This window comes from Anomaloglossus baeobatrachus, chromosome 6 (genome assembly GCF_048569485.1).
Source record: "Anomaloglossus baeobatrachus isolate aAnoBae1 chromosome 6, aAnoBae1.hap1, whole genome shotgun sequence".
NCBI lineage: Eukaryota > Metazoa > Chordata > Amphibia > Anura > Aromobatidae > Anomaloglossus > Anomaloglossus baeobatrachus.
Window position 1 is genome coordinate 81,566,454 of NC_134358.1, and position 16,236 is coordinate 81,582,689.

Here is a 16,236-nt window from a genome sequence, read left to right on the forward strand (position 1 = left end):
TAATGACCTTGTGGATGGGATTGATAGTACAGTGTCAGTCTTTGCCGATGACACCAAACTATGTAGGATATTAAAAACTGACCTGGATAGTACAATATTACAAAAAGATCTGGATAAGATGTCAGAATGGGCAGATACTTGGCAAATGAGATTTAATGTTGATAAATGTAAAGTAATGCACCTAGGACGGAGTAATCCTATAGCTGCGTATACATTAAATGGAAGTAAACTCGGGACTACAGAACAGGAGAAGGACTTGGGTATTCTCATTACAAATAAGCTGAGCAGCAGCACTCAATGTCAGGCAGCAGCTGCTAAAGCAAACAAGATTTTAGGGTGTATAAAAAGAGAGATTAGATCCCGTGATCCCAACGTATTGTTACCCCTCTATAAATCACTTGTAAGGCCACGTCTGGAATATGGGATCCAGTTTTGGGCTCCACATTTTAAAAAGGACATTCAGAAGTTAGAGTCAGTTCAAAGGCAGGCAACTAGACTACTACAAGGAATGGAAGGCCTCCCATATGATGACAGGTTGAAAAAGTTAGATATGTTTAGCTTAGAAAAAAGACGTCTCAGAGGAGATCTCATTTATATGTATAAATACATGTGTGGTCAATATAAAGGACTGGCACATGACTTATTTCTTCCAAAGACAATACTAAGGACCAGGGGGCACTCACTGCGAGTGGAAGAAAAGCGATTCCGGCAGCTAAATAGGAAAGGGTTCTTTACAGTTAGAGCAGTCAGACTGTGGAATACCCTACCACAAGAGGTAGTGATGGCCGATACTATAACAGCTTTCAAAAAAGGGCTGGATGATTTCCTCACTACACACAACATTGTTGGTTATAAATGACTTAGTGACTAAATGTAGAACTGGTGGAGGAAGGTTGAACTAGATGGACCTAGGTCTTTTTTCAACCTAAGTAACTATGTAACTATGTAATATAAAAGTAGTTAAGACTAAGGTGTTATGCTAATATCTACTTTAAGTATCCTAGATTGGTATATAATCGCTGGAGGTCCCAGGACACCTGATGATCAGCTTATTTTTGTGGGACTGTGATAACAAAATGAAAACATGCAAAGTAGAAAAACCCTCTATGAACTTTCTTTAGTACGCAAGAGATTTATCATAAGCCATTCAACTGTATTAGAGAAATAGAGTCCTGGAAACTATCTCTGATGACTTGCTCCAGACATTGTAAAAATGTATGACCGCTGAGAGTCTGTCCTTGTGACGTTATGAATAATTTTACTCCAGGATCTCACTTTCAATGAATCAGCATCTCCCAGGATTTTCCTTGGTGAAAACCTCATCATCATTGGTTTTCCTACTTCCACAAACACATTAAAGTCATCCAGGAAAAAACTAACCTTCTGATTAAAGACAACAGCTAATATAATTTAATGCAAATGGCGACCCACCCAAATCTGACTTGTAGTCCCTGATGCATGACAGGCTCGTATCCACTGAACCTGCTGCCACACAGATTGCTAATATAGACACATTTCTGGAAAATGTCAGCACAAGTGAGGGTGTTTTGCAGCTGTGTCCTCCTTTTCCACATTAGAAAGGATATTTCTATAGTTCAACAGTATATTCCACCCTCTGCAACCAACAGCTCCCCAAAGAGGAATAAACGTAATAGAAAAGAATTGTATATCTGGCCACAATTTAGATGGTCAAAGAGGGGCACATGATAAAATACAGTATATGTATTTTCAGACTTTAATCGGCAGCATACAGAGTTCTACACATCACTAAGCATTAAAACACAATATAATTACCTGGATACAAATACAAATTAATGAAGCAGGGAGTTATTGGCTACACGGGCTGGGGAAACCCAATGCCGACCGGCACAACTCTACCCCAATCCCCTTCTGATGTCAGTGTTATCTGCAGATTGCAGATATAGTTGAGTGGGAGCCGTTGGCCTAGTCTGTACACCTGAGACTCAAAACAGCAGGCACGATGCTATCACCAGATTGAGACTGCTGTGTCCTCACTTTTGACTTTTAGGATTGCTGCCTCCAATAGGTGGCACTAGGGTTCGTCTTCGTCCTCACTGAAGAGACTATTTGCATATTTCTCAGAGGAGCAATGCAGATTAAAGTCTCCTCACCACTGGCATGCTGAATTGGTGTGTAAAGGTGGTGTCACACACAGCGACGACGACAACGACGTCGCTGCTACGTCACCATTTTCTGTCCCGTCGCTGTCGCTGTGTGTGACATCCAGCAACGAGCTGGCCCCTGCTGTGAGGTCGCCGCTCGTTGCTGAATGTCCTGCTTCATTTTTTGGTCGTCGCTCTCCCGCTGTGAAGCACACATCGCTGTGTGGGACAGCGAGAAAGCGACGAAATGAAGCGAGCAGGGAGCAGGAGCGTCTGGCAGCTGCAGTAAGCTGTAACCACGGTAAACATCGGGTAAGCAAGGGAAGACCTTTCCCTGGTTACCCGATATTTACTTTCGTTACCAGCGTCCGCCGCTCTCGCTGCCAGTGCCGGCTCCCTGCTCTCTGCACATGTAGCTGCAGTACACATCGGGTGATTAACCCGATGTGTACTGTAGCTAGGAGTGCAAGGAGCCAGCGCTAAGCAGTATGCCCGGCTCCCTGCTCTCTGCACATGTAGCACAGCGACGCGTGTCGTTATAATCGCTGCTGCGTCTGCTGTGTTTGACAGCTAAGCAGCGATCATAACAGCGACTTACAAGGTCGCTGTTGCGTCACAGAAAATGGTGACGTAACAGCGACGTCACTTTCGCTATGTGTGAACCCAGCTTAAGTCTCCAAGGAGATTAGCTTCCCTTTTAGACCCCATCTTAGCCTCTCAAATAGCCAGATCAGATCTCATGCTTTGCACTGACAAGGGACAACCATCCCAAAACACTGTGTCTGCAAATTGAGGTTCTGATCTGGCAATAAATCCTAAGTCATATAATAAAGCTCGATAAAGGGTAACTTTTGACTTTTAGGATTGCTAGCTCCAATAGGTGGCACTAGAGTTCATCTCATTCCTCCCTGAAGAGACAATTTGCACACTCACAGCACACACAACAGTACTGTGCCGGGGGAATGAGGATGAGGTTTATTGAGGTCTAGCTATCTAAACCCCATCCTATCCCACCAATGTATTCAACAGTATCTGCATTCTGTACACACACACACACACACACACACACACACACACACACACACACACATATATATATATTTTGGACACAAGTATAAACACAACACTTTGGTGTTTGCTCCCATTTTTCATGAGCTGAACTTACGGATCTAAGACTTTTTCTATGTAAACAAAAGGCCGTTTTCTCTCAAATATTGTTCACAAAATTGTCTAAATCTGTGTCAGTGAGCGCTTCTCTTTTGCGGAGATAATCCATCCACCTCACAAATGTGGCATATCAAGATGCTGATTAGACAGCATGATTATTGCACTGGTGTGCCTTAAGACCCCTTTACACACTGCAACATCGCTAGCGATATCGCTGTAACGTCACCGGTTTTGTGACGTAATAGCGACCTCCCCAGCGACATTGCAGTGTGTGACACCCATCAGCGACCTGGCCCCCGCTGTGAGGTCGCTGATCGCTACAAGTCGATCAGGACCATTCGTTGGTCCTTTGTTTCCCGCTGTGCAGCATGCATCGGTGTGTTTGACACCGTTACAACGACATCGTTATCGATCCAGCCCATAGATGTGCTAGCGTTCCCTTTCCAGCGAGGTTGTTCTGCAGGTCCGTATCGCTGCTGCGTCGTTGGCCAGATCTGCCTGTTTGACAGCTCACCAGCGACTGTTAGAGACTTTCCAGCGATCCCGGCCAGGTCGAGATCGCTCGTGGGATCGCTAGAAAGTCTCAGCGTGTAAAGGGGCCTTTAGGCTGGCCACAATAAAAGGCCACTCTAAAATGTGCAGTTTTATCACACAGCACAATGCCACAAATGTCATAAGTTCTCAGGTACTGTGCAATTGACTGCTGACTGTAAAAATGTCCCAGAGCTGTTGAATTGAATGTTAATTTAATTTCTCTAGATAAGCCGTCTCCAAAGTTGTTTCAGATAATTTCGCACTAAAGCCAACCAGCGTCACAACTGCAGACCACGTGTAACCAGGTCAAGACCTCCACATCCAGCATCTTCACCTCCAAGATCGTCTGAGACCGGCCACTCGGACAGCTGCTGCAACAATCATATGGCATGACCAAAGAATTTCTGCACAAACTGTCAGAAACCATCTCAGGGAAGCTCCTCTGCTGCCCTTCGTCCTCGTCATTGGGGTCTCCACTTTACTGCTCTTTCTCCTTGTAAACAACTTGAGTGGGGAAATGCTCACATTCGATGGTGACTAGCAAGTTAGAGACGTGTTCTCTTCATGGATGAATCACAGTTTTCACTGTACAGGGCAGATGGCAGATGTATGGCATTGTGTGGATGAGCAGTTTGCTCATGTCAACGTAGTGTATTCAATGGAGCATGGTGGCAGTGGGTTTAATGTACTGACAGGTGGATTTTACTTATGCCATTTTGAATGCCCAGAGATACCATGACAAGATCCTGCGGCCATTGTTGTGCCACATCTACAACCATCTCCTCATGTAGCAGCTGATAATGTATGACCCCACGGTGCAAGGATCTGTACACAATTCCTGGAAGCTGAAAACACCCCAGTTCTTGAACAGCCAGCATACTCCCCGGACATGTCACCCATTGAGCATGTGCTGGATGCTATGGATCAACAAAAACAGCGTGTTCAAGTTCCTGTCAATATCCTGCGACTTCCCACAGCCATTGAAGAGGAGCCGACCAACACTCCATAGGCCACAATCACCAACCTGATCAACTCTATGCGTAGGTGTGTTTCATGAGGTAAATTATGGTCACACCAGATACTGACTGGTTTTCTGGACCCAACCCCGGACCCCTTCACTATTTACTGTAAAACTTCATATTTTAGAGTGGCCTTTTATTGTGGCCAGCCTCAAGGCCCAGTCACACTAAACAACATCGCTAGCAACATCGCTGCTAACGAACAACTATTGTGACGTAACAGCGATGTTGCTAGTGATGTTGCTGTGTGTGACATCCAGCAACAACCCGGCCCCTGCTGTGAGGTCGTTGGTTGTTGCTGAATGTCCTGGGCCATTTTTTAGTTGTTGCTGTCCCGCTGTGAAGCACACATCGCTGTGTGTGACAGCGACAGAGCAACAACTAAATGTGCAGGCAGCAGGAGCCGCCTTCTGCGGAGGCTGGTAACCACAGTAAACATCGGGTAACCAAGGTGGTTACCCGATATTTACCTTCGTTACCAGCCTCCGCCGCTCTCACGCTGCCTGTGCTGCCGGCTCCTGCTTTCTGCACATGTAGCTGCAGTACACATCGGGTAATTAACCCCATGTGTACTGTAGCTAGGAGAGCAGGGAGCCAGCGCTAAGCGGTGTGCGCTGGTAACCAAGGTAAATATCGGGTTGGTTACCCGATATTTACCTTAGTTACCAAGCGCAGCATCGCTTCAGTGCGTCGCTGCTGGCTGGGGGCTGGTCACTGGTTGCTGGTGAGCTCACCAGCAACTCGTGTAGCCACGCTCCAGCGATCCCTGCCAGGTCAGGTTGCTGGTGGGATCGCTGGAGCGTCGCAGTGTGACATCTCACCAGCAACCTCCTAGCAACTTACCAGCGATCCCTATCAGGTTGGATCGTTGTTGGGATCGCTTGTAAGTTGTTTAGTGTGACTGGGCCTTAAGGCACACCTGTGCAATAATCATGCCGTCTAATCAGCATCTTGATATGCCACACCTGTGAGGTGGATGGATTATCTCAGCAAATGAGAAGTGATCACTAACACAGATTTAGACAAATTTGTGAATATTTGAGAGGAAAAGGCCTTTTGTGCACATAGAAAAAGTCTTAGATCTTTGAGTTCAGCTCATGAAAAATGGGAACAAAAACAAAAGTGTTTGGTTTTTATTTTTGTTCAGTGTATTTTGTCAAGGGAACGTTATTTGAAGAAAGTGCATGTGTGTGTAGGTTTCTTAGCTAGACATTTCTTTCAAGTGGAAAATTTGTTCAGCTTTATTGATTCACTCAGTGATGGTGGGGGGAAGAGGGTTTTAGCCAATGTAAGGGAATTTAATGTTTTGATGTGGCAAGCAATACAAGGAAGTCATGTTTTAGTGGTGTTGTAGAAGTCTCTTAATCACGTATTGATACCCTATTTTAAGAACAGGTCTCATCAATAGTAAAATCATAAAAAAACCTCACTTTAACACCTTCACAACCAAGGACGTATATATACATCCTTGGCCGTTGTGTCTGTCCCTTTAATGCAGGCTCGAGCATTATTCTCTGCACATGTCTGCTGATCTGATCAGCAGATATGTGCAGCTCACAGGAGCGGGTGGACCACCGATCCACCCATGCCTGTTAACCCCTTACATCGCACTGTCAATCGCTAACATCTGACATACGCCGGCAGGAATTGCACAGTTCCCCACACCGCCATTGGCGCTCTTGGAATGCAATCACGGGGCCCTAATGGGTTGCCATGACAGCATGGGGTCAGCTGATGACCACTGTTGCTGTGATTACTCACTTCCTGTGAATGCAGGAAGAGCGCTGACACCCACAGGAGATCAGCATTTCTCTTGAACAGAGCGTTGCTGGAGCATCCCTCTGATCAGCAGAAGCGAATAGACAGTGCAGACATAAAGTCCTATAGAGGGACTAGTAAAGTTAAGAAAAAATGTAAAAAAATAAAATTAAAAAACATGAAAAAAAATCCCTAAAAGTTCAAATCACCCCAAATTTGCCCTATTGAATATAAAAGAATATAAAAAATACAAGTACTTGGTAACATCGTGTTCAGAAATGCCTGAACTATCACAACATAAAATCAATTAATCTCATCGGTAAAGGGCATAGTGAGAAAAAAAACACAAAAACAGAATTACTTTTTTTGGTTGCCTCAACATTGCATTAAAATGCAATAATAGGCGATCAAAACATTCCATCTATGCAAATATGGTATAATTAAAAATGTCAGATCAAGACCCAAAAAATGTAGCCATCATTCAGTCCCAGATCCCAAAAAATGAGAACGCTAGGGGTCTCAGAAAATGACACCAAAAGCGCAATTTTTATTTTTGACAAACTTTTGAATTTTTTTTTTACCACTTAGATAAAAGTAAAACTATACATATAAGCTATATTGACAGAAAAATAAAATGCTTGGAAGAAGAGGAGAAAAAAAACAAAAATGAAAAATGGAAAATTGCCTGAGGGTGAAGGGGTTTAAGGGGTTGCCCATTACTAGGACTGCCCCTTCTAATTCCATGTTTCCTTCATACTCACCTTCTTTATTGGTGGTCTTCCAGTGGTGTTGGGGTTCACGTTGGGTTGTGATGTCACATGAACCCAGCATCCAATCAGCATTGGCTTCCTTCTCCCAGCCTTCAGACCAAACAAGTAATCAACAGGAAATGAGTGCAGCCACAGCGCTCACTTCTTGTTGAGTAACTCTTTTGGTCCGAAGGCAGAAACCCACGCTGATAGGCTAAGTGGGTGGTCTAGTTGTTTTTTTGGACCAAAAAAAATCACATGTGACATCACAACCCCACATGAGCCCCGACACCACTGGAACGGCACTGTTACGGGCAGTCAGGAGGTTAGTATAGGCTTTATTATTTTACCTGAGGGAAACATGGACTCAGAAGGGGTTGTCCAAGTAATAGACAACCACTTCAAGCTTCTTTTTGGAGAAGAGTCACAGAAATTTTCAGTGGGGGGGGCAGATCAAACAAGCTCCACATAGGAATGAAAGAACACACAAGGCAGAGAAAGGAAGCACCCATAGCTGACTCTTCAGGTTGGGTGGAAATTGCTACAAAGTCATCATCATCAATGTCTGTCAGCACAATGTTTTTTGGGACACATGCACCTGAGAACAATGTGAAAATAGGAGCAGGTTACAAACTACATATCAGGTGGTTTTGCAGTTTTGAGGTTAAAAAAAGACAAAAGTGCATGAAGTTCACAATATAACCTACCAAGCTTATCCAAAGGGAGGCAAAAACCCCAATGAGGTAAATGCAAATTTCCCAATATGTCCCAATTCCACAGATTAATTCCCAGGACCAGCATCCAGAAATCTAGTACCCATAAACTGTAATATTATATTTTCCAAAAAAAGTATCTAGGCCCGCCTTGTATTCCAGTCTTCTAAGTCAGTCCTAAATAGTGAATAGTATGACGACAAAACTATGTTCTTGTCATGAGCATCCTCTTTTGATGCATCCCATGATTTTATTTGGCTTGGCAGCAGCTTCCTGGCATTGGTTGCTAAAGATGAGTTTGAAAATGAGTTCTGAAAAATGAATGAAATAACACAATTGTTTTTATTTTATCTAAACCACTAGACATTATAGATTGTAAGCTAGTGAGCAGGACCCTCACTCCTGTAACTGTTGAACTATGTGTTACATTGTATTGTCTTTATTGTATATGTCCTAAATTGTAAAGTTGGCGCTATAAATCAAATAATAATAATAATTATTATTATTATTATTATTATTATTATTAATCATATCTAAAAATTAAAGGTAATGCCAAAAAGTGTTGTAAGTGCCTACAGTTGGGCTAAGTTCACCATATTTAGGAATTACATTTGGGAGGGATCAAAATGTTTCAACAATCACATTCTTTATACACATTCCTTAAGCAAGAATTTGTCTTAAAAGTAGCAAATATGTGCCATTAACTCCTAATAATATTACATACTGTCATTTGGTTAGCTAATGATGTTCTATGAACATTTCATTTTATGTATCAGTCTTTAGCTTTTCAAAAACAGGTAGCACATCAATACGTTGCTGCTTGTTTATGATTGGTCAACGTCGTACAGGAGGCAGAAGTACACACCCCCAATGAAAACTATCTAGTACCACCCACTTGGACTTAACTAAAGTTAACTCATGTGGTGTCAAATATTTGATTGATTATATATCAGCAACAGAAAGGCAACATTATTTAAAAAATTGTTTTATTCCGTTCTGCAGCCACTATTACATTGTGTGTCTAGTTCAACATGAAAAATGTAGTGAAAGGTACTAGGGATACACTGCCTAACAAACACAGGCACTTATACTGTATATGTGTAATGCCTTCCTGGAACCAGTCGCAGAATGGCTGTCACAGACAGGCTAGAAGAAAGCCACCCACTAAGCAGGAACTCAAGAACCCCGAAACCCTTTAACTCGTACACAGGGATTTGGAATTACTACAGGGCAACGGAGATTGCTACCTGTGAAAGGCTGAGTCCAGAGGAGAGCAGTTTTCAGGCAGGGTCAAACCAGGAAATACTGAAAAGGGACAAAATCGGCAGACAAGAGTGTAGTCAGGAAATCAGGCTGAGGTCAAAAAACGATCTGGCAGCGATGTACCCAAAAAGCAGGCAGGAGAGTAGTCAGATACAGAGGTCAAAACACAGGGATCAATATTCAGAACAGAGCGAGAACCAGAAAAAAAGCAGGAATACAAAACTATATCTGGCAGGGATCAGCAGAAAGGAGGGGGAATTAGAAGGATGGGGTATCTTCCCATTGGCTGTAGCTGAAAGGTGGTAACCAACTGGAAGACACACGCCACCACAGTCAGGCAGTGGTACTGCAGGTCCCAGGAAAACACAGCTTAGTGGATGATCGGAGCCTGCGCCAACCAGAGTCTCTGGCACTGACTCCTCCCCTATCACCAGCACTATCCACAGCGGGAACACGGCACCACATGGTGATCGAAGAAAAAGTCGCAGGAGTGGACTCCGGTGGGGACGTGACAACATGGTTATCAAACAGTTCCCCAGAAACTAGTTTATTACAATATTTGGTGAATTTTATATCCTCTGATAAGATTTCCACCATTAACAAAAATCTATTTCTTTTTCCAGGTCCTTCTACCTCACTATGAAGACAATGTGGCTGGAGCGGCTAAAGAACCACCTCCACCTTACATTTCTGCCTAATGACAGACCCAACGTCCAGCATCAAAACGAATCTTCACGCAGCAGCTTTCTACATGGCCGAGGCACAGGGGCAATAGTACATTTTATTCACAGGATATACCCTACTGAACAGCAGCACTACCAAATATATTGTCCCTTACATAATATGGCGTAGCTGTACTGCGCTCCTCCAGTCTCTGGGTCAACTTGTCAAAAAGGAGCCCAGTACATCTCCCCCAGTATTCTACCTTGGCTTTGTACTGTGAACCCTCTTGAGACGTGTGTATTTGTGCAATCTGTATACTGTAGCCTCTGTATCCTTACCTACTGGTTACGCCCAAAACAGCACTTACTGGTCCCATTGCTTCTTAATAGAGGAATGAAATATGGAATCAATGTTGATATTGTATATAGGATACAGCACGGTGCACTACGTCCATGGTATTTTTGTCTCTTCACATTTATAGCGTTCTAGTTAGCGACGTTTAGATAACATATTGCTAGAACAATATAATAGTCATTATAACCGGGTGCATGATTTAATGATTAAATATAGAGCGTTCAATTGTAAAAAATGAGATAAAATATGATTATTCTATGTAGGATGGCGGGGTCCGGTTTATGTAAAAAAAAAGCTTATTTGTTGTATACTGGAAATGTTGGCACCGCACTAATTTACTTTTATTTTATAAAAAAAATTGCTTTATTTACCTCTTTAAAGAGTAAATTTGGTTAGTAAATCAATAGTACATGTGAAAATAAAAGATCCTATCGGGGAAATCTGCTTCTTCTCCTCCTAAACTGATCATTCATTCTCAGTTCCCGCGTAAAATGTGTCTTCAGTGAATAAAGACTTTCCCGTTACTGAAATAGGAGATGGCAGTTGGTGCTCATGAAGTTCTATAGTAATTGCAGCAGAATGTCTGTCTGCTACTAAATCCCCCACTCTTTTTATAGAATTTTATAAGCACCAACTGCCATCTACTATCTCAGTAATGAAAAAGACTGTCATCACTAAAGACAAAGGATATTGTCACAAGTGACAGTCATATAGTTTCTGGCAATAGAAGGTCACAGCGTTTGGCTGCGCAAAATGCTCCCTGACTTTCTAATGTTCCTGTTATTAGTAGTCATTGTACTAGGTAGCTTTCCTGCTGGGTTTTCATCTCTTCCCTTTTAGAACCCAGCAGAGTCCTCCTTACACCCAGCTGCTGATTATCAGTATTCCCCTTGTGCTTAAATACTCCCATCTTTCTTGGACTGGTGCTGGTGATATTATTCAGTTCGTACAAGCTCTGGTTGCAAGCAGGTGGCTTGTACTCATCTGTGGTATCGTTGCTGAAAGTTTGCTGAACTTCTACTTGTGTCATCTGTGGATAAGTAGTTCATGCATTTTCCCCCTGTGTGTCCTCCTTGTGTCTTCTATAGTGTTTCGATAGGTTGAGGAAGAGCTCATCCCACCTGTTCCTTAGTAGAGTCCAGCACTAGGGATACCTAGGGTCAGCCCTCTACCCTTAATAAGTCTTCAGTGCAAGCAGTTGGCTCGAATTCTTATTGTGTAACCTATTTGTTGTTTGCAGTTCCTCTGACTGAGGCATCTTGAGATAAGTTGTTGTTTCCTTCCCTTGTTTGTTATCCCTTTGTCTTTTTTAGAGCTTGGTGAGGTTGACTAAGTGCTCATCCCATCCACTACCCCACCTAGAGTAGATTAGGGTCTTCCTTGGGTCAGGTATCCAGCTCGTGCATAGGTGCGGAACCTATCTAGGGCAGTGAGGGACCCCAGGGACCAACAGTAGGTTTGGTCAGGGGTCACCATGACCCCCTTCCCTAAAAAAGGGTTTCCCTTCCCATTCACTTGGCACTTCCCTGTACCCAGCGTGACACATATTTTACAAGGTTGCTTATTTTCATCTGTACTATTGGTTTATGAAATAAAAATTAAAACGACGGTTACGCTTTAAGTAAAGTTATCGGTGCATGTTCAACTGAAAGGAAAATCGAATTTGTTTGCATGCCTCGTCATATAATGCAAATGACTGTTTACAATGCCGTGGGAAATTGTTTCTAAAATTGTTTTTTACTGTGTCATAGACAGAAAGCAGAATTTACATATATAATAGACTATAGTACATATCATCAATGTAATTAGACGATAGATAGATAGATGATAGATAGATGATAGATAATAGATAGATAGATAGATAGAGGGATAGATAGATAGATAGATAGATAGATAGATAGATAGATAATTTTACCCTAAAATATAAAAGTCCATGAAGGGGTAAAAAGAGAAAGGTTACTAACAGTTAAAGAATCGCCTTTACCCCACATATCCCAGGGATATAAAATAAATGTCTGTTTTTGGAACACCGATTTAAAGGTGTTGTCCATTTAAAGGCAGATCCCCGACAGTAAACTGGATGCAGGGGTTTTAGCTATTATTTTTTCTCATTTTATTTACGGGAACCTTTCCCATTCTACGACATCAGTATTTATTTTACTCGATTATATAATTTCCACAGCAAGATCATCATCATGACTGTCCCCGTCGGGGCTCACAGTCAATATGTCTTTGGAGTGTAAGAAAAAAAAATCAATGTACCTGGAGGAAACCCATGCAAACACATGGAAAACATACAAACGCCTTGCAGATGTTGTCCTTCTGTCCCATGTTCCAAATCTTAAGGAAATTTTCCTTACAGTCAAACATATCTAAATCTTTTATGCAACCATACTCTTTGAAATAGGATTGTTCGCTTTAAATAGGTATGTAACTATACTGGGTGCAGGGTTTGCAGTCACACCCGGGCCCTGGATTCTACGGGGTCTCAAAAGATGCCCTTGGGCTATACGAAAAAAACAGTACTATGAACGACCCATGATAGTTGTGGACCCTGTTGAAGATTTTTGCTTTCAGGTCCAAGAGCTTCTTGTTATTGCCTATAGGACTCTGTTGTATTAAAGGGGTTGTCCACTACTAACACAATTCCTTTTGATTCCACGTTTCCATCAAGTAAAATAAAATAGCCTATACTCACCTCCCATGGCGGCACTGTTTCAGCGGTGTCAGGGTTTGCGTTCCTGGGGCTCACGTGGGGTTGTGACATCATGTGAGTATCGCATCCAATCAGCAGCGGCGTCTATCTCCTCCTTCAGACACAGAAGCAATCAACAGGAAGTGAGCGGCGACAACAACACTCACTTCCTGTTGATTAACTCAATTGGTCTGAAGATGGAGACAGAAGCCAGAGCTGATTGGTCGGGGGACTCACATGACGTCACAACACCATGTGAGCCCCAGGAACGCGAACCCTGACACCGCAGAAACAGTGCCGCCATGGGAGGTGAGTATAGGCTATTTTATTTTACTTGGGGAAAATATGTAGAATCAGAAGGGCTTGTCCTTGTAGTGGCCAACCCCTTTAAGGGTCCATTCATTGTTTCTGAGCCAGGGTGCACTGGAGCCCATCCGACCCTGTATAATATTCACTTTGTCCACTTTATTCCTTATACACAGATTTAAATTCATTGCTTTTAAATATTTTACATTATTGTGATAAATATTTATTAAATAAAAATGTTTAAATTATTTGCGTAAAAGAGCGAAAATGTTATTAATTCAGAAACTATTAAACCAGAATTCTTGAACTGACCGAAGTGTGTGAACAAATCAGTCTCTGATTTAGAAACTATCCTGGCACCTGACTGACCGTCTATGCAGCCGCCATCTGCGGATACATCCCATACTAATCATCTATGTAGTGGAGGGGTCTAAAGAAATATAAGAGATTGCTGCATGAGTCATATACAAAAGACGTCCAGCTCACCATTAGGCTATGTGCACACATTGCTTTTTATGTGCTTCTTTTCTACACACAAAATAGCATGTTTGGTAGGAAAAAACAGCTGAAAAAACACACATTTTTTCATTTGCGTTTTTTCCTGCTTCTCTTTGTGCTTTTTTTCTTTAGTCATGGCAATCAAGGGGATTCAGGCACTGTACCCCCGCAATCGCCACCACGTTTCCGGCTGATGTTACAGCCCGGACCCGGCTCTCACTGCCCAGAGCGGTCCCCATGCCGCTCCTGGCAGTTTAACCCCCTGAATGCTGCGATCAGCATTCAGAAGCAGGGAGAGGGATAACTTACCTCTCCCTGGTGATCGGGCCCTTGTAATGCCATCACAGGGACCCGATCGCTACCATATTAACCCTGAGTCGTCACCATGACGACCCCGGGTTCCTGAGCTACGGAGATCCTCACATACCATGCTGTATGCAGAAGATTATAGAAACACAGAAAAAAAAAACGCAGAAACAATTGACCTGCTGCTTCTTTTTTCAGCAATAAAATCTACAAGGAAAAAAGAAGCAGCGTGTGCACAGCAAGTCAGGATTCTCATAGACTTTGCTGTGATGCTTTTGCCTTGCTTTTAATGATTAAAATAAGCAAGGAAAAATGCATGCAAAAATGCAAAAAAACGCCATGTGTGCACATAGCCTTGTGTGTTATGATTCAGTGACCGAGTGACATTGCAGAGTATAGGAGAAGCTTTGTCATTTATTTATTTCTTAGCTATAAAACACTGATGGTAAAAACAGACACATGGACCAAACACAGATGAGACACTGATCCAAAACACTCATACCATTTTTTCACTTACATGTTTAAATATGACATGTGAATGAGGCCTAAAGAGTACTTTACACGCTGCGACATTGCTAACGATATATCGTTGGGGTCACGTCGTTAGTGTCGCACATCCGGCGTCGTTAGCAACATCGCAGCGTGTGACACCAAGGAGCGACGATCAACGATCGCAAAAACGTCAAAAATTGTTGATCATTGATATGTCGCTCCTTTTCATAATATCGTTGGTGGTGCATGCCGCTCGTTGTTTGTCGTTCCTGCGGCGTCACACATCGCTATGTGTAACGCCGCAGGAACGACGAACATCTCCTCACCTGCGTCCACCGGCAATGCGGAAGGAAGGAGGTGGGCGGGATGTTCTGGCCGCTCATCTCCGCCCCTCCTCTGCTATTGGGTGGCCGCTTAATGACACCGCGGTGATGTCGCTATGATGCCGAACGCACCTCCCCCTTGAAGGAGGGATTGTTCGGCAGTCACAGCGATGTCGCTGAAAAGGTATGTGCGTGTGACGCTGCCGTAGCGATAATGTTCGCTACGGCAGCGATCACCAAATATCGCATGAACGACGGGGGTGGGTGATATCGCTAGCGATGTCGCAGCGAGTAAAGCACCCTTAAGTCTATGAAAACCTTGTTCTGGCTCTCATAGACTTACAATGAGGATTGGCCTCCGGCTCACCTATCACTGGAGTGATGCAGCAGGTCACAATCTGCATAAGACCAAGTGGAGTGACCAACGGCTGGTGAGCCACAGACCCCCTCAGCTCTAGTGCATAGTTGCAGTCAAAACATCAGAGGTGAGTCGCCAAAGTGAGCGGCTCACATCAAGGGTGGGTCCATTTGGCAAATGCCAGAATTACCAGATGGCCAGTCCGGCCTTGAATTGGTCACTATACGTTCAGATAACATGATCTCAATAGATAATCTGCAAATCGCTTTTATTGTGTATTACCTGTGAAAACTTAAAAAATCCTTCCATAGTGCCATCTACTAGGTGTTTCCCTTCAGTATGATTTGCTGTCTACTGCCTGTTGTCAAGAGTAATCCATCTATAGCAGCAAAACATTATAGGAAGCGGTCTCCTGTATTTACTCCTGCATAAAGGCATAAGGTGGTTTTTCAGGTTGGGGTAAACAAAACATAGGCACTATAAGGAATTCCAACACCTATAGTGCTGGCAGAATGCTAAACCACCCAGTCATTAACAGTGAAAAGCAAGCTGAAGAGCATGAGATCGAAGACAGTTCATGGAGAAAGAAAACCTTAATGTACACCAAAAACGGTTCTAACTTGTTGTGGATGAGAATACTCAGGTTTTGTGTGAAAGAATGGGTATGGTTTAATGCTCCCCTTTTAAGTAACTGATGTCCCAGGGCAACCACTAACGACAATTTCTGTAGTCCACTAACGACAAATTCTGTAGTAAAACCATCTACAACATATGAGTATGATTAGAATGAGGGTTTTTTTTATTGGAACAATTCTGGAATTTCTGGAGGCATTTTGTGACTGATTCTCAAACCAACCAATCCATAACGTATTCTGCAAATAGCAGCCATAATATGGCATTAAAATTGCGAAACAT

The 16,236-nt window shown here is 43.0% G+C and overlaps 1 protein-coding gene across 1 annotated transcript in view; it reads left to right on the forward strand.

The window, feature by feature from the left end:
- The window catches only part of LAPTM4B (lysosomal protein transmembrane 4 beta), a 186,443-nt gene extending 173,150 nt beyond the window's left edge, over positions 1-13,293 (forward strand). The window contains exon 7 of the mRNA XM_075353066.1: positions 9,950-13,293. Coding sequence (XP_075209181.1) covers positions 9,950-10,024 — 75 coding nt within the window. The 3' untranslated portion in view covers positions 10,025-13,293. The remainder of the gene's footprint in view (positions 1-9,949) is intronic.
- The last annotated feature ends 2,943 nt before the right edge of the window (positions 13,294-16,236 follow it).